Source organism: Scardinius erythrophthalmus (assembly GCF_964197995.2).
Source record: "Scardinius erythrophthalmus genome assembly, chromosome: 6".
Lineage (NCBI taxonomy): Eukaryota > Metazoa > Chordata > Actinopteri > Cypriniformes > Leuciscidae > Scardinius > Scardinius erythrophthalmus.
In genome coordinates this window covers 31,163,880-31,188,006 of record NC_138226.1, presented here as the reverse complement: position 1 = coordinate 31,188,006, position 24,127 = coordinate 31,163,880, and the positions used below count along the sequence as shown (strand labels likewise).

General features: G+C 37.7%; 1 protein-coding gene across 1 annotated transcript in view; it reads left to right on the top strand.

Annotated features, from left to right (window-relative positions):
• Positions 1-24,127, top strand: part of dnajc15 (DnaJ (Hsp40) homolog, subfamily C, member 15) — a 26,441-nt gene extending 2,314 nt beyond the window's left edge. The window contains exons 4-7 of the mRNA XM_081369579.1: positions 3,725-3,798; positions 7,010-7,086; positions 11,580-11,650; positions 23,661-24,127. Of these exons, the coding sequence (XP_081225705.1) occupies positions 3,725-3,798; positions 7,010-7,086; positions 11,580-11,650; positions 23,661-23,731 (293 nt within the window). The 3' untranslated portion in view covers positions 23,732-24,127. The remainder of the gene's footprint in view (positions 1-3,724; positions 3,799-7,009; positions 7,087-11,579; positions 11,651-23,660) is intronic.

The window sequence follows — 24,127 nt, the reverse complement described above, 5'->3', positions numbered from 1 at the left end:
ATGTGTGGTATAGCTTAGTGGTTAAAGCTCTGGGATGGGAACCAAAGGTTAACTGGTTCAAACTGATGATTGATTACCATTGTGCTTTTGAGGAAGTTCTTAACCTCAGGTTACTCCAGGGGAGACTGGATTGCCTGGATTTTATTGCCTGGATTGCTTGCAATAAGTATTTTCAAGCTGTTGACAGCGTTAGTTACGTGACAAATTAGAGGCCATTCACAGGTCAGTGAACCAAAAAAAAAAAAAAAACCAGCAACAAAAAATGCAAGGTCTAAACTTATTTTAAAGGATTAGTTAACTTCATAATAAAAATTTCTGTTATCATTTACTCACCCTCAAGTTGTTTCAAACCTGTATGAATTTCTTTCTTCTGCTGATCACAAAAGAAGATATTTTGAAGAATGTCGGTAACCAGACAGTTGATGGACCCCATTGACTTTCATAGTATTTTTTTCCTACTATGGAAGTCAATGGGGTCCATCAACTGTCTGATTACCGATTATCAAAGAAATTATCTTTCTTTGTGTTCAGCAGAAGAAAGAAATTAAGATGAATTTTATACATTGTATTTAATCTCATGTATTTCATCATATGTAGTGAAAGAGTAAGAATAGTGATCATAGCCTGAGCTGCAAGATTTCTCTGTATAAAAATGCACATACATTATGCACAACTGGTTAATGAGAGGTGTGTGTTATCTGGGTCAATATTAAAGGGTCTATATGGTAATATGGTAATAAATACAGACCTAAGTGAACAATAGCCTTTAAAATGACTTAAAATACACATACTTAAAATACACATACATTACCATTCAAAAGTTTCAGAACACCTCCATTTTTCCAGTTTTTACTGAAATGTATGCAGTTTAATGTATCAATTTACTCTGAAATTAAAGCACAGAACAAATAAACAATTGGACATAAAAAAAGAAATCATGCAATAATTTTGTTTAACAAAATTAAATCTAAATCTAAATTTTCAACTCATCAAAGTAGCCACCTTTCCAGATACAATCAAATATTTTTTGGAAAGTTCTTCCCAACACTGTTGCAAAAGTTCCCACAAACTTGTGTTGCACTTGTAGGTTGCTTTGCTTTCATCTTTCTGTCCAGTTCATCCCAAACCAGCTCGATGGGATTAAAGTTTGGAGACTGTGCTGGCTATTCCATGACTTGAAGCCTACCCTCTTGTTCTTTTCTTCTAAGGTAGTTCTGACATAGCCTGGAAGTATGTTTTGGGTCATTATCTTGCTGTAGGATGAACCCCTGATCAAATATACCAGAGGGTGACAATAGGTGTCACATAATTCATTAAAATAAAGTAAAAATAGAAAATAATAATATGGTTTTACTTAACAACACTGTTAAAATACATAGTTATACTATAAACAATAATGAACTTCTGTACAATGTGTATTATAACAAATGCCTGCAGAGTGGCCTGTAAGTGTTGTTGTGTACAGCACGATTAAATCCTTGTTTAATATTGGCCAAACAACATTTAATTCAAATGTCTACTTAATCTTTATTATGTGGCTACTTCTTTATGAAAGAAATGCAACAGCCCCTGTAATTTCTTGAACAAGAAGATGTGGACATCAAAACATGCAAACTCAGATCGAGGGTTTAAACTTTTATTTTGAAATCGCGATGGACAACAATTTGCATATTTAGAAACATATTGATGTATTCTCCTGTCTTGGCGTATGTCTATAAAAGATTATGCTACAAATTTGATGAAATGGCACACATTGCGTACCCAGATGAACGTTATAAGCAACCCAAACTCACAGCATATCTAGAGATGGAGTTTGTTAACCAATCTTCTCCACACATGTAAATTATAACAGTGCAACAGTGCATATTTATTTAATTGAATCAAAGTATTTGTGATTCACAATAGCACTATGCTTTATTTTTAATTTTTAAATGGTCTTAATATCATAAAGCCTTAGAAAATGGTCTGATTCATGGATTCTCGTCCGTGGCATGCACCACTTCCGTTATTTTTTTCCGTTAGTATTAATCATCATAAGTTGTAAAAGACACAAATCAACTCCCACATGCTGATATTGCGAGACTGCTTTTCACCTAGATGAGAATGATTGTCATGTTTTAATATCGCCACACCCCTACACACTTGGCTGTGTGTTTTATGCTAATTATTATTAACCTCAGGCATGTGGTCAATCATTTGAAATAGTCAAAATGTGTTGTTAATTAGGCAGACATTTTTCATAAGTTCTCCTGTGCGTACAATATGAAATAATCTGCACAATTAGTGGTGATGAGCCCCAGTCTTTTTTTACGATCCCGATTTATTCACTGTTTGAATAAATTAGTTGAGTGAATAATTAAATGACTTACCGGTAACTCAAAAAGACACTAGTTTCTATCACGAATGAAAGTGTGATTGAATGAATGAGTGAAAACTTCCCAGTGATTGACAGTCTGTCTTGAATGTGCAAACACAGACAAGTGGAGTTACACTAACAGCGAAAAGTCTCAGTGCTGTTGGACCGAATATCAGCACTCTTGAAACGCCGTGTTGGCGAAAGTTTTGTGTTTGCGTTCTGGCGCAGAGTATGTTTCTAGGCAGGATGTTTGCTAGCTAAAATCCCTCATGTTGTGGTTCGCAGCGGGATAGAGTAGCCATTGTAAAATGCAATAAAAGTTTTTTCCTATTTTGTCGTCTTAAAATATTTAGCTAAACTTTCCTTGTGTATGTTAAAGCTGACCACAGATATTTATGATGTGATTCTAAAGGATTGGAAGCACTCGAGATGATGGCTGCGTTGATGAGGGAGATGGTTAAGCCGCTCTTACTGTGAGTGTTTGTTCAAGCCCCCAGATGAAGCTCGCCCTGGTTAATGAGGTCAATGTGGCCTCTGGCATTAGAGAAATCAAAGGGTCTTTAAATGGCCGCATGTGGCCAAATAATTAAAGCGACTTCGTCATCAGCATGTTTACGTTTGATTCTTTTCTGGCAGGTGTCTCTGCCGTCCTCCCTACTGCTGCTTGGATAGTTAATCATTGTTAGTCGCCAAGTCTTCCACCCATAGCTGTGTGAGGTCAGGATGGAATAGCACTTGTGGTCGCTTTGAGGAAGGGGGCTAATTCCCATTTCAGTACATCGAGGGGGCAGCACTTCTGCCAAAAGCTGAGGTGGTGTGTGGTCTGATTCGTTCAGAGGCAGGGCTTCGGATTACAGTGGAGGGAGCCTCAAATGCTTTTTTTTTTTTTTTTGCTGAGAAGCAAAATAACGTTTTCCTCTCAACAATAAACTCCTCAGAATTTGATGAAATGAAAATCCTGAATAGTTCCCATGATGTATAACTCTAATGATTTTTTATAAATTCTTCACCTACAATTTGGTTGCATTAAATGAGCCGCTTAACGGCCTTTCTCGGCTTTTTTATTGAATGCTGGATGTTCAGAGGCATTATATGTTCATTTCATTGAGTGCTGCTGACTTGCAGTGTGTTGCTTCACAGTTGAACCACAACCGCTGGCAGTTCACCAGCACCCTGACCAAGTAAATACCAAGGGAAGTTGAAAGGCGTCCTCACCTTTAACACATATTGAATACGACTAAAATGTGGTTTTGTCCTTGGTTTCACCCTTAAACCAACTTTGTTAACCCTGGAAATTAACTTTGTAAATTGTCTGGCACACTTTTCAACCCATTAATCCTTTTTTTCTCTTATTACATTGGCTTTTAGGTCGATATGCATTCCATTTATGGAGGCCTCTGGGTCAGGTTATCACGGAAGCTGCCAAGAAGTTACCCACTACGGTAAGCGTCAGAAACAAACCAAACATTTTTTAGCATGCATAAGCTAATGATTTTGTTGTGGGATTGCTCTCGAACACCCTATGAATCAGTATTCCCATTTGAAGAGATCCAGCACAACATATTCATTTTTTAAACACAGATTCTGTTTCAGAAAACGATGATTTGTGGGAATGAAATTTGGATATTTCCATGTTCATTTCCACATCTTGAGGCACTTGTTTTTGTGTGCGTTTTTGGCATGTTAAACCTCCTGCTGTAGGGCGAAGGACTGATTCATCTTGTCTTACTGGCTCTTGCCATAGTTCACGCTGTGCGTCTGGTTTTTGGTGGAGTCTATGAACCTGATTTTTCTTAATCTCTAGAGATGTGTGGTTGGGGCTGGTTCCCAGCGCTTTGACTCAACCTGTCCACCTGTGTACTCTGTGAAACTTTCTATAATCTCAGTGGCTTTCGCAGATTCGCGACTGAGCACTCTTGTAATAGATCATTATTACAGTTATTAATCAAATGATTTCATTTTTCTGTGAATCACATAACGGATGAGTGTGATTAAGTGACATGTTTTGGGCTGAGATTGGACTGAACATTCTGGTCTCCATCGCGGTCTAAACATACACATGTTTTTACTCAGTTGTGAACTTTGCCCGAAATCCTGCAGGATGTACGATTTCTGATGGAGCCACAGACCGATGTTATCCTGTTATGGCATCTTTAGTAAAGAGATCGTTCAGCGAAAAACAGAGAAAATTCTGACATTGTTTACTCAACATCAATCAGTGCGTGAGTTCCAAACCCGTGTGCTGTTATTTTTGCCGTAGAACACAAAAGTTGACATTATTGAAGAATCTTTTCAAAGCTCTTGTCTATTGAACCACAGTTTATATCATCACTCAGGACTGTTCTTGTCCAGAAATGACTTTTTTTTGGTCTTTTCCTCATACAAACCTATTTTAATGCTTAAGAAGATATGTAATCATATGGACTACTTTTATGATGCATTAATGGGATATTTTATTTTGTTAGGCCCTTTTGTTCTTTGGTAAACGGCTTATAGTGCTTTAGCTTTGTGAAGATTCTTCATTCGTTTATTTTTTTGGTTTCAGTTAATAGACAACAACATATGGGTTTTGAATGATGTCGAGAAAAATAATGTATCATTTTATTGAAAGAATTTTCAGGTGAAATGCTCCTTTAAATTTTAAGTATGTGCTGGAAATACTAAATATGGCTTTTCACACTGTGCTTAACCCCGGTTATCGTTGTGCTAAACCCCACTTTTAACCCCTCATTGCGGTGCCAAACTTGTGCAGCTCGAAACAGTGCGGTATTAATATGTTATGACTAGATGCTTAGCAACAGACAGCCAATCGTGTGACACATATTCACATGCTTTGGACAGTGAGTCAGCTTTTGAGGGGAAAAATGGCAAATGGCGATGGAAAACGTGCCAATTGGAGTGAAGAAGTTATATTTTACTTTTATTGTCCAAAAAGTCTATTCAGGAAAAACTTGATAGCTTAGTTTATATACATATATAAAATGTAATAATAACATGCGGACGCGCAAAGCTAAATCCTTTATGGCAAAGATTGTGTGCGGCGTTCGTCCAGTCATTGACATTGACACCGCAAATATGCAAATAAGAACGTAACCCAGTGTTTAGGAATGTAAAGTGTGAAACGTCTTAAGAATACCGCAGATTAATTTTTAACCCCGGGTATATTATGAGCATTGTGAAACGTGAAGCGGGATAACCCAGGATTCCATTCACTGGGTTTAGAATGAGGCAGCGTTAAATATTTCAAGTGTGAAAGTCCCAAAGTGAAAAATCTATGAAGAAAATGGAAACAGAAACATTCTCTTTCTTTACTGTAACAACATATTGAGTTTGAATGAAGAATACAGCCTAAACCTCCTCCAAACACATGAAACTTCATGGTCTTAACACTCAAATTTGGGCCGCTTGATGCGTTCACGCTATGTCATAATTACTGTAATTATTAGAAGACATCCTGGGATGTTCTTCTCAGACCTTTTCACGTCCTTGGACTCTGAATTATGCATAGTTCTATGATAACACAAATTAATCTGGGTATTGTTTAATTTGAGGAATCAGTTGGCAAAACCACAATATAGCAAATGATGCAAATGCCTTGTTAATAAACATATATTTTAATGTTGATTTTGTGGTACATTCAGTGCTATCAACAGTAAACAGTAAAAATATTTTGTATATTTTCAGATTATACTTACATCATTGATGAAATATTATAAGACATTAACAATAGTGATATCAAAAATATCTGCATTTTACTAAAATGACTACATTTTACTGCTGAAGCTGCTGCCATTTTGAGTGTTTCCTGTTGATGTTGCAGCGATCAGGCGGTACAAGTCGGGACTCTCTGAAAATTTGCGAATTGGAACTACGAGTTCAACGAGGACGCGCGCGCTTTTCTACTCAGTAATTACGGTAATTCTGGCGTGAACGCACCTTTAGTTTTGGAATTTGGATAATTATGGGGTCAATCTTCTCAAATCCCTAAAATCTCCATTTTCACATAATAAGGTGAAAGTGCTGATCATGAGGCTTTTAGCTGAGCCAAAACAACGTGGTTGCCATCAATATTGAGAATGATTATACATTACTGTGCACATCAGTCATCTCGTGTTGTGATTAAAGGAACGTCATGGGTTCAGTATACTATTCACAGCATTTGAGGCATAATGTTGATTACTACAGAAATTAATCTTGACTCTTATATTTTTGTTAAAGCACTTAGATGAGTTATTCAGTTAAACCCTGTTTATAACTTGATCTGTATAGTTGGTGAAATCATTTTCAGCTGGGACCACTTTTCTGGGTGAATGAAATTCTGATTACGGATTACCGGCGTAATGTCTGTGCTGTACAGATACCTCCATCGTGTCTCATTGTGTGTATCACGACAACCAAATTGAAAGATTGGGTATAACTTTACAAGTGATTCTATCGTCCAAGTTTCATGTCAGTAAGGTTGAAGTATTGTGACACTTTGAATACTGTATGTATGTTAACTGCCTGCCCTTGTCTATTTCAATTCTAACAGTTTAAAACTGAGGAAAACACCTTTTTTCTCCTAGTAATCAACAATACACCACAGATATGCTGTTGATGGGGCTTAACTTTAAATCTGGACCGTTGCTTTCAACATTTTCTTTTCTTTCCTAGTCATTTTCTGCATATTACAAAGGTGGATTTGAGCAGAAGATGAGCAGACGGGAAGCCAGCCTTATTCTCGGGATCAGGTAATTGTGGGCTAAACAAAGCCCTAAATCACTGCAATTCCTCTTGCTGAATTCTCTCATTATGAGTTGTCATGGAAGAAAACAAAGGTGTTTTACAGTATATACACACACACACACTGCATCACTAAACTTCCCAGAAGAGCTTGCGGTTAAGTCTGGGGGCAATTCTTTTGGTTTGAAGTCGGTCGTCATCTCCTGTCGTCACAGCTTTGATCCTATAACGTCTAATGGGAAAAATTCTCAGCTGTGTCTCTTTTTAATTTATAATCTGCTTTTCGGTGGACCACCCTCCTCATCCTCGGAGGGTATATTTCTCTAAAAATTTCCCATACTTCAACAGAAGTTCACATGGTCCCAGACCAGGTGTGACTCACACCATGCAAGCATCACATCCTGTGTGGCGTAGCTTGCATCATTTCTTTGCGTTGTCAGTCAAACTAGACTAATGTTTTCATAGAACTGAACCAGACCGTGTCCAATATTTCTTGGACGTGACAATATTAACTCAGTCAACCGCGTTCAGGCTCATAAAACTGTACTGATTCGGGTTAATCGTTTTTATTATTCTCTTCTCGTCCGTCTTCAGCTTTACTTTGGTGTATGTCACTCACAGCTGAAATAACTGACCCCAGTGATGTTATACTATTTGCACTGATATACTTTGATCTCTCTACGCCCATAATAAATTCAGCTGACTTACTTTGCTTTTTAAAGGTATAGTTCACCTAAAAATAAACATTTTGAAATGTTTGTTAATCCATATACTACTGTTCAAAAGTTTCAGGTCAGTTTTTTGGATGCATTAAATTGATTAAAAGTGACAGTGAAGACATTTAAAATGTTTCGAAAGATTTAAATACACGCTTTTTCTATGGATCGAAGAATTCTAAAAACAACAAAAATATTAAGCAGCACAACACTGTTTTATGATAGGAAACGTTCCTTGAGCAGCAAATCAGCATATTAAAATGATTTCTAAAGGATCATGTGACTGAAGATTGGAGTAATGTTGCTAAAAAAAAATCCTTATTTCAAAGAAACAAACTGCATTTTGAAATGTATATAAAACAGTTATTTTGAAATTGTAATATTTTACAATATTATTGTTTCTACTTTGATTTTTTATCAAATATATGTAGCCTGTTCCTACAGGTTTCTATTTTTTTCTTTTTTTACCTAGTCATGCTCATGTTTTCTTTGATCATCCTTATGTTCATTGCTGTTCTGACTTTAAATGGGTTTGAGGTCACAGTTTAGTCTCTCGACTGCCACACATTTCTGCCTGACAGATTCGTCATCACATTCTGGAAGCCTCCACTCCTCACAGTGTTTTAATCAGTTGCTCAAGCCCCTCTCAGACGCCCACTCCTGCATATGATTTGAGACTTGAGAGGAGGGTTGGTAGGACTGAACACTTGTGTGTAAGCATTAATGTATCTTTTAATCATCACTTCTGGCTGTTTAGATGTGACTCAGATCCAAACCCTGAAAGCTGTAGGCTGGAAAGAAATGTATTCATCTTTCAGTAAGGATACTGTGTGAAGCCAAATAACCTAAAACCACCTGTCCTCACGCCATAACTCAATGCTTCATATAGATTAAAAGATTTAATCAATTTAATAAATACATAAATTTGAATCCTTTAAAGGGGTCATATAATGCCATTTTTGTACAAGCTAATATGATTCTTTAGGGTCTAAATTAAAAGTTTGTAATATACTTTAATTAAAAATTCTCATTAGTATTGTAAGAAAACACGAATTTTACCTGGTCAAAAACAGCTCTGTTTTCAGCACGCCGTTTCAGTGCATGTGTCTTTAAATGATAATGAGCTTTGCTCACCCCGCCCCTCTGTTCTGTGGGTACACCGTTTCTCACACAATAACCACGTGTTGTTCTTTATAAACGTGGGATTATGAATTATATTGAGAACGTCATACATAGAAAACATACCGTAATGTACCCTGAGTGTAAACCTTAGATGCATTCATCGTGAAGCCTGCAGCAAGGTTTGCAAATTTCGCAAAGATTAATATAAATACTAATATAAAGGTTAATAAAACATTACACTCACATCTTCTGGAGGTTCAGCAGGAACACGTTGGTACCGATCCGTTTTTTTCTCATTTGTGAAGCTGTCTGGTGTGAAATGATTCGCGCAAACATGAAAGCACAGACGATCGTGGGGAATCCCCGTGAGGGAATCCCCGCGTCAATCCTTTGGGCATATCTCAAAAACAAAACTCAGCCACTGCTTCTTCAACGGCTCGGATTTAGGAACATCCAAATGACTGCTGTGTTCCTTATTACATCTAAGAACAGAACACCACAATCGCTTAGATGCCATTCTGCTCCAGCATATCAACAATGGCGGACTACTATGACGACGGCTGTCACAGCTTGCTCAGGGCGGGTCTTGTGTTGAAACACGGCTGTCAATCACAATAGCGGGAGGGGCGTGCGATCTTATGACGTCACAATATCGAACGGCTTGATTTCAGAGATGGTCAAACATATAAGGAGATTAAAACAAAACCACTGGATGGATTTTTATCATGATAGGATGGTTGTGTACAGGCACTGCCAACAGACATTTCAGTGCAATCAACTTGTAAAAGTGCATGTACCATTATATGACCCCTTTAAAAAGAAACATTACTATAGTCAAGTCAAGTCACCTTTATTTTTATAGTGCTTTTTACAATACAGATTGTTTCAAAGCAGCTTTACAGAGATAACAGGAAAATAATGCAACAAAGTTTGTTTCCAGAAGAAAATAGTGTTATAGTCCAGCTTAAATAAGTTGAGTGTTTCATTTTTGTTGTAAAAAAGTTATTAATTATTAATTTACTATATACTACTGACTGACTGAAGAGGTACATTATATTTATTTATTTAAATGTGCTTGAATGTGTCAGAAATTGTTTGGGATTTTAAGTAAGTCTTATTAGTCTTATTAGTATCTAGCACTACTAGAAAAACAAAATATTTCTAAATTAGATGGAGAAAAAAAAACATCATATAGTCTTAATTGATCAAGTCATTGAAATAAATACTGGATTTGACAATATTAATTATACATTTCTAATATGTATAATTTAATATGTATAAATATTATTCAAGCATTTTTTTTTTCATTTAATTCATGTTTTAAAATGTATTTAAAATATCAAGTTAATAAATTATTTTAAAATTGAATAATACAGTCATGTTTAAAACTGTTTATGTAAAGGGGGGGTGAAATGCTATTTCATGCATACTGAGTTTTTTACACTGTTAAAGAGTTGGATTCCCATGCTAAACATGGACAAAGTTTCAAAAATTAAATTGTACGTTTGAAGGAGTATTTCTGTGCCAAAAATGCTCCTTCCGGTTTGTCACAAGTTTCGGAAAGTTTTTTTCGAGTATGGGCATGTGTGACGTCAGCTGGGGCGGAATTTCCTCATATGGGTCCTAAGGGCACTTCTCCGGAAGGACGCGGGCGCGCGCGCGCGCAACCGTAGACCAGAGCAAGAGAGCGAAAGCAGTACGCCCATCAAAGCGCTATGCTCGGCTTTAGGGAAGTCAGTGTCACCAAAGAAGTGGGGTTTTGGTTGCCAGGGCAAGACAACCCTGCACAGATTCCCAAAGAACCCAGCGTTAAGGGACCAGTGGATGGAGTTTGTTTTTTCAGAGCATCAACGGAGGTTGTGCAAGACTGTTTGTTCCCTGCATTTCGACGATGCTTGTTTTATAAACAAAGCCCAGATCGACGGATTTGCAGATCGTCTAATGCTTAAGGATCGAGCAGTCACAATGATAAAGGTTCGCAGTCGTGCGTTGGAACCGGGCAGTGAGTAAAACTGCTTCAAATGTCTCTGTGTGTTGTTAGCTCGGCGCGTTAGCACAGCTTTAGCTCCGCCCACACGGCCCGCCTCCAGCCGCTCGTTTTTTTCCGGAAAGACTCGGTACAGCCTATCTTTCTTTTATATATATAATAAAACTAAAGACTTTTTGGAGATATGAAGGATGCAATACTACTCTATAGGTACTCAAGATTAACAGGAGATTGAGTGAAAATGAGCATTTCACCCCCCCTTTAATTCATGTTTTAAAATGTAGTTAAATAAAATAATAAAATAATACATAAATCATTTTAGATCTACATTTTAAATTGAATAAAAAAAAAATTGCCTGTTTTTTTGAGTCATTTTGTCAAATGCTTTTCTTTATCCATTTGTCGAGTTAAGAAATGTCCCCAACCTTAGACCATACCTTTTTTTTTCAGTTCTTTTGCTTTTTTGCCCACTAAATTGGGGAATTTCAGGGAATGTACAGATTGAGTCTTTCCAGCTGATGTGTGCAGTGATGAAGACAGACCACACATGTTGATGATTTGTGCAAAAAATCAATCTGTAAAAGCCTGTAATTAGATTCATACAGCAGTTCCCTCAGTGACCACTAGATGGCGGTGTGATCCTTCTCTAAATGTTCTGTTTTCTTGTTTTGCGCAGTCCAACCAGCACTAAGGCAAAGGTACGGGAATCCCACAGAAGGATCATGGTCCTAAATCATCCGGATAAAGGTCAGTAGTTCACGTTGACATGTTGGGATGGTTGTGTTTAAATCAATAATCCTCTGGTTCGCTTCTCCACATGCAGCTGTAGGTATTGTCTGAGCACACAGCGGCTGAGACGGGTGTTGATTACATTATTGATTTGAACAGCATTTGTCATTACACACTTTTTAAAGAGGGCTCACATCCCTGCAATGCTGACTTACTGTAATTTAAGCCAGAACCACACAAAGCAGGACATAATCAGGCAAACCCTCACACAAGTGCGGTAGATTCGAAATCATTTAATTGAAAAATAATCAAGGCACGTTTTACAATCTTTCCTTCACTAAAGGAAAATGATACTGAATCATTTGCATTCATATTCACCCATAAATAATAATACATAGTGACATATATTTTTAATAAAAACTTTTTAAAAATACCATGCAGAGACATCTTTGAATGATTGCGCAAATTAATAATACATTTTTTATCAATTCAAATCCCTTTTAAATTTATTCAGCTAATAGTTTTATCTTATTCATTGCAATGAATCAGTTTTACCAACTATATAATGTGATGTAAATGTAAAATGTAAAATATTGTTGCAGCTGAAGTTCAAATCAGAGACACTATTAATACATCTTGATGCTCTCATGTGGCTCTCAAGTAAAACTAATGACACATTCTTTAACAAACTTAATGGTTGAATAAGCAGATGTTTAGCAGATGTTTTTATCCAAAGTTTTTTTTTGGTATATTTTTATTCGGCAAAGATGCATTAAATTAATCACAAGTGATATTAAAGACATTTACATAGTTACAAATTTCAAATAAATGCAGTTCTTTTGAACTTATTTAAAGAATCCTGAAAAAAAAAAAAAAAAAAAAATATATATATATATATATATATATATATATATATATATATATATATATATGTATATATATATATATATATATATATATCACGGTTTCCACAAAAATATTAGGCAGCTGTTTTCAACATTGATGATAATGTTACTGATAATGTTACATGATTATACACTCACCTAAAGGATTATTAGGAACACCATACTAATACTGTGTTTGACCCCCTTTCGCCTTCAGAACTGTCTTAATTCTACGTGGCATTGATTCAACAAGGTGCTGAAAGCATTCTTTAGAAACGTTTGCCCATATTGATAGGATAGCATCTTGCAGTTGATGGAGATTTGTGGGATGCACATCCAGGGCACGAAGCTCCCGTTCCACCACATCCCAAAGATGCTCTATTGGGTTGAGATCTGGTGACTGTGGGGGCCATTTTAGTACAGTGAACTCATTGTCATGTTCAAGAAACCAATTTGAAATGATTCGAGCTTTGTGACATGGTGCATTATCCTGCTGGAAGTAGCCATCAGAGGATGGGTACATGGTGGTCATAAAGGGATGGACATGGTCAGAAAGAATGCTCAGGTAGGCCGTGGCATTTAAACGATGCCCAATTGGCACTAAGGGGCCTAAAGTGTGCCAAGAAAACATCCCCCACACCATTACACCACCACCACCAGCCTGCACAGTGGTAACAAGGCATGATGGATCCATGTTCTCATTCTGTTTACGCCAAATTCTGACTCTACCATCTGAATGTCTCAACAGAAATCGAGACTCATCAGACCAGGCAACATTTTTACAGTCTTCAACTGTCCAATTTTGGTGAGCTCGTGCAAATTGTAGCCTCTTTTTCCTATTTGTAGTGGGTATGAGTGGTACCCGGTGGGGTCTTCTGCTGTTGTAGCCCATCCGCCTCAAGGTTGTGCGTGTTGTGGCTTCACAAATGCTTTGCTGCATACCTCGGTTGTAACGAGTGGTTATTTCAGTCAAAGTTGCTCTTCTATCAGCTTGAATCAGTCGTCCCATTCTCCTCTGACCTCTAGCATCAACAAGGCATTTTCGCCCACAGGACTGCCGCATACTGGATGTTTTTCCCTTTACACACCATTCTTTGTCAACCCTAGAAATGGTTGTGCGTGAAAATCCCAGTAACTGAGCAGATTGTGAAATACTCAGACCGGCCCGTCTGGCACCAACAACCATGCCACGCTCAAAATTGCTTAAATCACCTTTCTTTCCCATTCTGACATTCAGTTTGGAGTTCAGGAGATTGTCTTGACCAGGACCACACCCCTAAATGCATTGAAGCAACTGCCATGTGATTGGTTGATTAGATAATTGCATTAATGAGAAATTGAACAGGTGTTCCTAATAATCCTTTAGGTGAGTGTATTTCTTGAGCAATAAATCAGCATATTAGAATGATTTCTGAAGGATCATGTGACACTGAAGATTGGAGTAATGATGCTGAAAATTCAGTTTTGATCAGCTGATCAAAATTGCATTTTGAAATATATTACAATAAAAAAGTTATTTAGAAATTGTAATAATATTTCACATTATTATTGTTTTTACTTTATTTTTGATTACGTAAATACAGTCATGGCGAGCATAAAATTCTTCTCTCAAAAACATTAAAAAACATTTTGTATTGTATATCACAAGCAAAATAATTGTCAATACATTTAGAATATTCTGCGAATCACAAAGTAGTGATAATGGACCAGGTACCAACGTATTTCGATCTGATAAGGATTTGTTCACTCTGATCTGTGCGACACAGGTTATAAATCACTGTCTAGCGAATTGCTTTTTTGCAGTGGTCTTTTTAAGCGCAGGGTCTCACCTAATAAACACTGTGAGCAGGAGTCTTTCTTTTTCCTTGGTCACTGTACTCGCCCTGTTTTTTCTGTTCAAGGTTAATGGCCTCACCTTTCCTTTCTCTGGTTTTTCCTCTTTCAAGTCCGTTTCTCACAGCGCTCAGAGATGCTGTATATATATGCTGTATATAATGTATGTGTGTGTGTGTGTGTCAGCCCTTGTTTGCTCCTCTAGACCACTAATACTCTCAGGGAAATAAGCGATGGTGTCTGTGATGCTATCTGTAGTGGAGCGATAAGGCCTCTGACTGTAGAGAGGACATCCAGCAGAGAAAGTGTGCCAGATTTGTCCCATCCTTCAGCACTGCTAAAAAATCCTTTACTACAGTGCTGATAATGGTGTGCAAGAGCCCATTTTTGTTTGTTCCACTAGTGGAGGGGGCTGGTGGATTAAAGACCCCATGAAATGGCTTGATGAATGCTTTCAGTTTGCTTTCTTTTGGCATTTATGTGTTTCTTATTGAAACACAATAACAGCCGGAATAAAACATACTAAGTGGTCCTTTACACAACATCGTTTAAAAAAAAAAAAAAAAAAAAAAAAAAGGAAACCTTTGGGATTGGATACTAAATTATGGGATAATTTTCATTTTTGGGTGAACTAACCCCAGCTGTTCACACAGAATGCATTATTGCACTGAAAAAACAAGACGTGGAGCGGAAAAAAGGCAAGGTTATTAGATGCGAATTAAACTTTTTTTTACTTGAGCGGCGTGGTGTTAAACCCTATTTGGACGGGACTAGTTTAACGTGGGATAAAGTAATAATTACCAGAGCTTCTCAGTGATTTTAGTCCCGTCCGAATGTGCCATCTCAGTAATCATTACGGACAATGTCAGTAAAGATTAAGGCGACTTTTACCTTCAGTAAAAAGGGTCGGAAAAATGACTTCAGGTAATCCTAATCCCGTGCGAATAGACCCGCTGTAAATATGTACGTAAATATTTCATCATTTCGTGTTTTAAAGTAGTTTCCCGCGGTTAGTCAAAAGCATTCAGTTGCGTTCTAGACGCTGGGACGAGTCTGTGGCAAAACTCAAGTGTTTTCCACATGCGATTCAGGTCAGAAAGAAGATCGAACATCTTTTAGTGTTACCTATTACCAACAAAATCCAGTCTGAAGTTAATTAATACATGGTTCGACCGGACATAACTGTTTTATATATATAAATATAGGTTATGTGTTTGCTCACGTGATATCGGGAAGCAACGTAATACGCACATGGCGGCAAGAGGGTGACGCCAGTGCGCAAATCGAGTTACTCTCCCACTTCTGCTAGTTTTACTGAGATATCTTATCATGTGCGAATTGGCCATTAGTATTACAGACATCCTGTGGTAAATTTACATCACTCCATCTACCCTTGTGAAGTTAATCCCGTCCGAATAGGGCTTTAGAATGCCGTTTCATATGCGAGCTCAGTGGAATGCAAAAACCTGTCAAGGTCTACTACTGTATGATAGATATTTCATGTTTGCATGATGGACACAGGCTGAAAGGTGCTGTTATTTTCTGTTTTTACAACACATTTGCTGTTAATAATAGCCTTTTACTGGTGTTATACTTTGTCATTTTTTTAATTATTTGAATTGCCTTGAATTTTACGCGTGTTAAACGTGTGTTATTCCCCTCTTCCACTCATCTATTGTTTCTAATTCAATAGACATTTTCAGTCAGGAACTTTGTATTATTGGTTTCTGAGGAACTCTGTGACTGGTGAGTTATCAATATGGATCCATACATTCACATCTCACCTTGACATCACACACAATTCAAGTCAGAGAAGAGTCTGTAACCCAACTGAGATTGAGCGCTTTTCTATATTTCTGTGTTCATCTTGCATGTAGCCCTTTTGTGAGCTTAAGCCCCTACGGCAAGGTTTCACAGTGACGCGAGGATCGACGTTATTCGCTCCGGTATCCGCTCTTTAGGTCGTAATGAGATGATTAACTTTGAGCGGTCAGGGTAATGGCATGGAATGATTGTTGAATTGGCTTTCATTAGTTTGCTAGCTATGAGCAAATGGGGACATTGAGAAACCATCATACATGCCTTAACTCATCTAACCGAAACTGTATAAAAGTGGAAGCAAACTAAAAATGGAAAAGCGAGCTTTTTATGTTATTGTGTTCCGTCTGTTAAGATGCTGAGATGTGACTTGTGTGTTTTGTTCTTTGTTCTGGCTGGCTTGTAAAGAGCAAAATTATATCTTATTGAATTCATCTACAGTAAATATTTATGTAATGCTTAATAAGAGGAACCATCATTTCAACCTAAATACGGTTGTCAATCCAGAAACTTTTACAGTGTAGCCTACTTAGCAGCATGAAAAACTAAACTTGTATTGAGATTGTGAATGGGTAATAAAAAGAAGCTGTCAATCTCTTAAGCGCAAGCTCATCTCCCAAAAAATCCCTTTATAATAAAAAGAGCTGTCTTGATTGCACATTGAATCTCTTATTTACATCGTTTAGACTTTTTTTGGTTCAAATTGAAAGGATTTGTGCGCGTGTGGCTTGCGTTGAACAAAACAAGCGGATTCTGAGCGGATTCTGACTAACTTTCTGACTAGCACTTCTGATAGCCAGTTGTGTTCACATGATCAACAGATATGATTGTGATTGGCTTGTAAGAACTCACTGTAAATAGAAACCTTTGACTGTCAGACAGCGCTCAAACAAACAAGAACGAGTGCGTTTTGTTTATTTTTTTATTAAATGTTACTGAAATGTTCGACAGCCCTATTTTTAATGAAATATTTTAATTCCCTGCCAAGTGACGATGCAAAGAAATTGTTGAATCATAGTTTTGATGATTTAATTGATTGATTGAAATGGACAACTTTTTAGAAACAGAAATGAATGAATGAAACAACTATTCTGTCACTAAAAAGAATATCAAAATGTATCTCTTGTGAAATACGTCTATTGACAATGTCTATATGAAATGTACTAGGCGAAATGATATTGGCAGAAAAAATAATGTGTAATTAAGTGCATCAGTGCAGACTGTTGAGCGCACAGCTCCACTTTCTCTCTGACACAGACAGATTAGCAACCTCCTCAGGCCCTGCTCTCTGCTACCCGCTCACTCTCCTGTGTGTTTGCCCATTTGTTATTGTTGCTTATCATGATAGTCGTGTGTGTGTGTGTGTGTGTGTGTGTGTGTGTGTGTTTGAGAACACAATGGATGCTCTCAGGATCTTGGAGAAGGGCGGCTTTATGTAAATCCTGTGAGTTGTGGGATTACAAATGTAAGAATCTGTTTATGATCTGGTGATCCTACATCTTGACATAACATTAAATGAAAAACTAAAGTGAAGTACAGTACATTGTATTCAGCATTTTAGGGTAAAGATGATGAAATCAGATAAATGATTCTGTTAAGCAACGTTTCCAACAAAAGGTTTCTGCCAGTTCCTGTTCTCTTTATTGTAAGTCAGAGGAGTCAGGTTACTGGGACTCTCACCTTTTGTCTTTATTGGCTCTTGGAGCCCCATTCGTTGAATATTTCTGCTGATTGGATTAGGACTGGTGACACCCTAGAAGCTGGGTTGGGTTCCTATACCTGAATACTTCGTTTGATGAACTTAGAGTCTCTTGGAGTACTTGAACTCAGGAAGCATCTTTGAATACTGGAACTCAGATAGTGTCTTTGAATGCTTGAACTCAGGGAATGTCTTTGAATACTCAAACTCAGTCTCCGTAGATCCTTGAAACTTGGATGTAGACTCGTAGATACACTGAACTTGAAAGAAGACTCACAGATGCATGGAACATAGATGCAGACTCGGTAGACACTATTGATGGAGTTTTGATGGAGTTTTTCGGTTCCTTGCCACTGTTGCCTTTGGCTTGCTCAGTTGGGGATATTTTGGGGATATTTAATTTTATTTTATCAATCAATAAATTCCACTAGAAACAAACCTTGTTGTATTATTTTAATTTAATACTGCGAAGCTGCTTTGATACAATCTGTATTGTGAAAAGCGCTATACAAATATACATGACTTGACTTGACTTGACACTAGATCACCATAGACACTGGAATCATCTCGAGAGGAAACATGGAATCTCTCGCCGATGATCTTTGGAACCAGTGACAGATAACCAAACTAGACCCAGAACATAACATCGTCACATTAATACCCGGCCGTGAGTGCATGTGAGGGAGCTGAATATAAAGGCTGGTGATGAGGTAATAATGAGGAGATGGGGTTCAGCTGCGGTGATGAGGGAAGTGAGTGCAGGTGTGGATCCAGGGGGATGCTGGGAAATGTAGTACGCGAAATGGCCAGGGAAAACCAGGGAAACCGTGACACTTTTGTAGGATCAAGCGTTTTTTTTTTTTGTGTGCGTGTGTTGTGACATTATTTTCATAGAATCTTGTGCATTTATTTCTGTTGCACAATATATTTTTAACAAGCACAACTATGACTTAGACATTATTTAATAAAATATAAGACATTATTTAATAAAATATAAAAAATAATAATGATTTTTTTTTTTGTATTCTGTATTTTATAAAAAAAAAACTCTTTTTAGCAGGGTTTGAAAATGTCTTCATGTTATTATAATTTTTTTTTTACTTTAAATTTGGAAGTATTTTTTATTTATTTTTTACTTTGGAGACATTGGGCTCCATGTGATCTAGGCGTGTTTTGATGACATCCATTGAACAGCACTTTGGCAACTATGACTTGCTCTGATTGATGGTCTCACAGGATGTACACAAAGTCGTTGTTTATTTCTCCGATTTCATTCTGTCGCTATTTTTTTTTTCTCACACAGCTTAACTAGCAAGCTTTACAAAAGTTTAAACCAATATATTGTCGATAGTTTCTCATTTAAGAACATAAATCTGTCATGTCAGACAGGCCACTGTCTGTCACCTCATGATGAGATGATCATTATTATTAATTTGCCTATCAGTCATTCAGCATTCATTTTCCAGTTCATGGGTGAACCCTCCAGTGACCTTGGATCCATGACTCCCTGTGCAACCGTCAATTTGCAATTTAAGCTGTCAAATGCAATTTAAGCTGTCAATGACAAGAATGTACAGTATTTTAATATAATCATTATTGTTATAAAACATTAATTCTTGATGCTGTAATAATCTGTGCTAGAAGGGTAATATAGAATATTAATTCACTTAAAGCAATAAGTGATTTCTGAGAAATTTGATTGAAATCAACCCAAACAAACACACCCCTCCCTTCATTGCTCCGCCCCCAAAAGGCACGAACACGCAATGCAAGAGTGGATGTCTCTTTATCATAGCTGAAGCGAAGCAAAATAATTATTCGTGAAAAAATAAAGCGAAGATCACGAACAAATTGAACATACAGTACACAAGAGTGTATATAATCGAGAGTTGGTTGTTAGTCGCTAGCAGCACAGCAGATCCAGACAATGACACTCAAAACCGTCCTGTTATTATATACTTACAACAACAGCATATCTTGGTTCTGTGCACAGCAAAACCAATGTTACTCACATATGGAGCAGAAACAACACAACCTCTGCATCCAAATTAGATCTTTCCAGCGCTGGAAAGCTTTTCTAATATTAACGTGGATCCTGAAGCTCTTGCCTGGTTATATCCCTTCATTTTCCAGTGATATTCCTTTGAGCTTTTCTCTTTTGTAATGCCTCTCAGCCATCTCTCTTTCTACAGTCTTTCTTCAAATCTCCCTCTTGCTCTCTCTCTCTCTCTCTCTCCTCCTCCATCATGAGTGGACACGCCCCCTACTGCTGATTGGCTACAAGTGTGTTGTGCTGCCACTTTCGACAGTGATTCTCAGAAATCGCTTACTGCACCTTTAACTTGTTAATAAGCTAAATTATAGCAAATCTGGATTGTTTACAATGATGATGATTGTCCATGGCTCAGTAGCCACAATATTTAAATGATAAAGCCCACGTCAAGGTTTATCAGACATCTCAATTTTGTATTGTTAGATCATTTAAAGCAGCACTAGGTAACTTTTCAACCTTCATAATATATTTCCAAGACTCGTGTGATGGTACATCGACTTGCAACAGGTTGAATGACATGTCTGCCATAGCCTGACGGGGTCTGTATCGTTTTTAATCGTACTTTTAAACTTCGGGGTTCGGGTAGTAACACCCGTGCAACAAAAGAACTACAAAATTCGACTGCTTTACGGCATAGGCTACCTCACTTTCCCCAACACGTCCTCACATGCTGTTGGACTTGTAAGTATATTGCTTATATTGTATATCACTCGGACAAGCTTTCACTCGTTGGTGTGAGCTAAAAAGCACCTGGCGTTCTTGTTGATGGATTAGTAACTTAGACATCTTCGGAGGCTATAGCTCGATGTCCGACGATTTGAAACGCGTTGTGTTTATTCCCCAATCGAACTCGTGTAACTGTCTGTCACACGTTTTACCGTCCACAGCATTACTTGATAGACAAAAATAGGACAAGAATGAGCATCAAACAGAAACAACCCGCTTACGAGGCGCACATACAATACAGACTGTGCCGAGTCAGTTAAACAGGGCGTGCGCAGCTCTTAAAGGGGACACACCTTATTTCCACTCGTTACAGCTTCCATCCGACTGAACAGGGACCGGTCTACAGGGGGGAGGGTATCAGGCCGTGAGTGAAGAGACTGCTCTGCGTGAGTGGTATTTACGACAGTAACGTTAAATACAAGTAGTCCACAGCGACTCTAGGAGTCGTTGTTTGACCAAAACGGAATTCCTACCTAGTGTGGCTTTAAAGCCATAAATAATAAGCCAAAATGTAGTAGCGCTTAGATGATACACAAACGATAGTACAAAATGTCTTAGTTGTACTAAATGTTAAATAAAAAATATTTTTTATTTAACATTAAAATATATATATAAACATAAACTAAACGTTAAGCGAGAGCTAAATGAATGTGCATTGCATAAGGGGTTGTGAACGCGGCCATTGCGCAGTGAGGGGAAATGCCTGGTACAGATGTGAGGGTCTAGCTGTCATCAGGTAAAATCTGCATTGACTTTGGGACTGTGTTCACACGCACTCGTGGAACGTGGTTTACTAAGAAAAGATGCAATGGAAATTTACAGCCGCATGATGGGACGCAGCAGGCACCAGGTGTGCCTCATCACACGCTGCCAGCAATAGCACATTTCCCCCCTCGCAGCCACACGCATCATACACCCTGGTCGTGGGCTGAAAGTCAGTGATTGGAGCCATAGAGATTTCTTTTCTACAAAGCTTGTGGATGTAGAGCTGTACTGCGGCTGCAGAAACTAAGATAGAATTGTGCCTGTGGACTCGGGGTAGCAAATTAATTATGCTGCTCCATTTAGTTTCAAAGTGACTTTAAAGTCAATGTGAAACACTGTTTGCGACCCATTTGATTTCTGTAATGACGTTTCTGAGTGAAACGGGACATTAAATGAGAAAGAAATTGTAGGGTGGTGCCTAATTTTATCCATCCTGAATTGATTGGATTGCAAAAGTGGGTGTTATTTATACTCTATTGTTCAAAAGTTTGGTCAGTAGATTTAGTTTTATTTTTTAAGAAATTGATACTTTTAATTCAGCATGGACATGTTAAATTTTTGAGGGATTATGTGACACTGAAGACTGGAGTAATGATGCTGAAAATACAGATTTACCTTCACTGGAATAAACTGCATTTTATAATACATTAACATAGAAAACAGTTATTTTAAAAGGGCTAGATCACCCACAAATTTACTTTCTTCAGCTTAGTCTACACCCTCTCCTCATTTAGTGTACGTGGTTCTATGAATATGCAAATTAGCCCCGCCTCCACTCACTCACACCAGCTTAGAGATCCACTCGTTGACGATCACACATTCACATGATTGGTTACAAGGTAGTTTGTAACGTCAGAAAACACCAGCGATTTCAAACTGTTTTTTGAGACTGTCTTTAGCCCTATTCGGACGGGACTAGTTTCACAGGGGGACGTTAGAGAAATATCTGTTTCACAGACGTACTTTGAGATTTTAATCCTGTCCGAATCTGCCATGTCTGTCTTTTTCTCACACGACCTCTGTAAAAATTCCAGAGCAAATTACCTACTGTTTTTCGTCAAACTCGGCGGTCCTCAGAGAAATCTAATCCCGTCCGAATGCGAATGTCTGTGATTACCGGACATTTTTTTTCCAAAACGCTTTTTCTTATGTGTTTTGGTCAACGTGAACTGCCATACAATCTCTTGCTATCGCGCCGGTATTCAAGTTTCTGCTTTTTGCGCACCGATAATGGATGTAAATGTGTTTGGTAGCCTACACTGCGAAGAAAAAAAAATAATAATAATTAAATCAACAAGAAGAGCCAAATCACATAAACTGTTAAGACTGGCTACTGTAATATCAGTTTCAGGTAAGATTACTTTCATTTCTGCACTTAATTACATAACGTGTAAATTATATAAGTTAAAACTTTTTATTCCGGTGGGTTTATTATAAGAACCCAGTTCTATAAAATCATGATGATAAATCTATGTTTAGTTTTTTTTTTATACTACAATTTTTTTAAAAGGTTTACAAAACACTAAATACGTTAGGACGTTTTACTTTATATTTCAAAGTGCTTAATTTTTAAAGTACTTAATTTCAAATGACCATACGCAATCCACGCATTCTGAACACGTGATCTTCTGCAATGCCCACATGTAAAACAGACACTCCTACCTCGGTAATAAACACGGAGATGTTAGTCCCGTCCAAATCCGTACATGAAATCACAGACGTAGGTTGATAAGAATTGTAACTCAAACGTCGTTTGGAAAACTAGTCCCGTCCGAATAGGGCTTTTGGTTCACTGCAGTTTTAAGGAGAAAACACTCAGCAATGATGTTGACTTGTGAATTTGGACATGGTTTGTCTTAAAGCGTATTATAGACATATGAACAACATTAAAAACTTGATTTTCACCACAGGGGGACTTTAAGAAAAAATGAACAAAATCTCTCGCTGGGGGGGATACCCTTTCAAAAAGTACTACCATCTATTCTAGGTACTTATGTGCTCACTTTTAGGGGTAAATAAGGTACAGATGTGTGTGGGACAGGAAGTTATTGGAAAGAGAGGTTATTGGGGGTTCCCCGTGGCTCAAAAGAGATGCAGAAATTGGGATGGGTCGTCACTAGGGGGAAAGTGACGACCCATCCCAATTTTTTAGGCATTTTTTTCTAGGCATTTTACAGCTTTAAAGAATAAAAGGAGGAAGAGGAGACAACTCATGAACCTTCTGAAATAAAACTGCTGCTTCTCCTGCAGGTGGATCCCCGTATTTGGCAGCCAAGATCAATGAAGCAAAAGATCTGCTTGACTCTGGCCCTCGACGCTGACCAGCAGAGTTACATCTACTTCAGTGCCGCCAGCTCACCCATGAGCCTCCACAAGTCATTGTTCTTCTCCTTGTTTTTCTGCCATAAATCAGCCGACTCTCAGCATATTGTGCTCCGTTCTATCTGCCACTTTTCCTTACCGCCACTTTAATGCATCTCTTGAAAGGTTGATCCTTCATGTTAAAAGATCTTGACTCTGTCCATGTGAAATACCTCACTGTAATCTTTATTATTTATTGCAGTGACTTGCGTAATGTTCAACATCTGCTGACAAATCTGGTGGATTTATCATGTCAAATGGCTAAAAAGCCCAAAGTATTTCCCCTAATCCGCAGGGACCAGTCCATGTAGGTGTTAAGTTATTTTAGCTCGCTGAATAAACAGTTTTAAAAATCT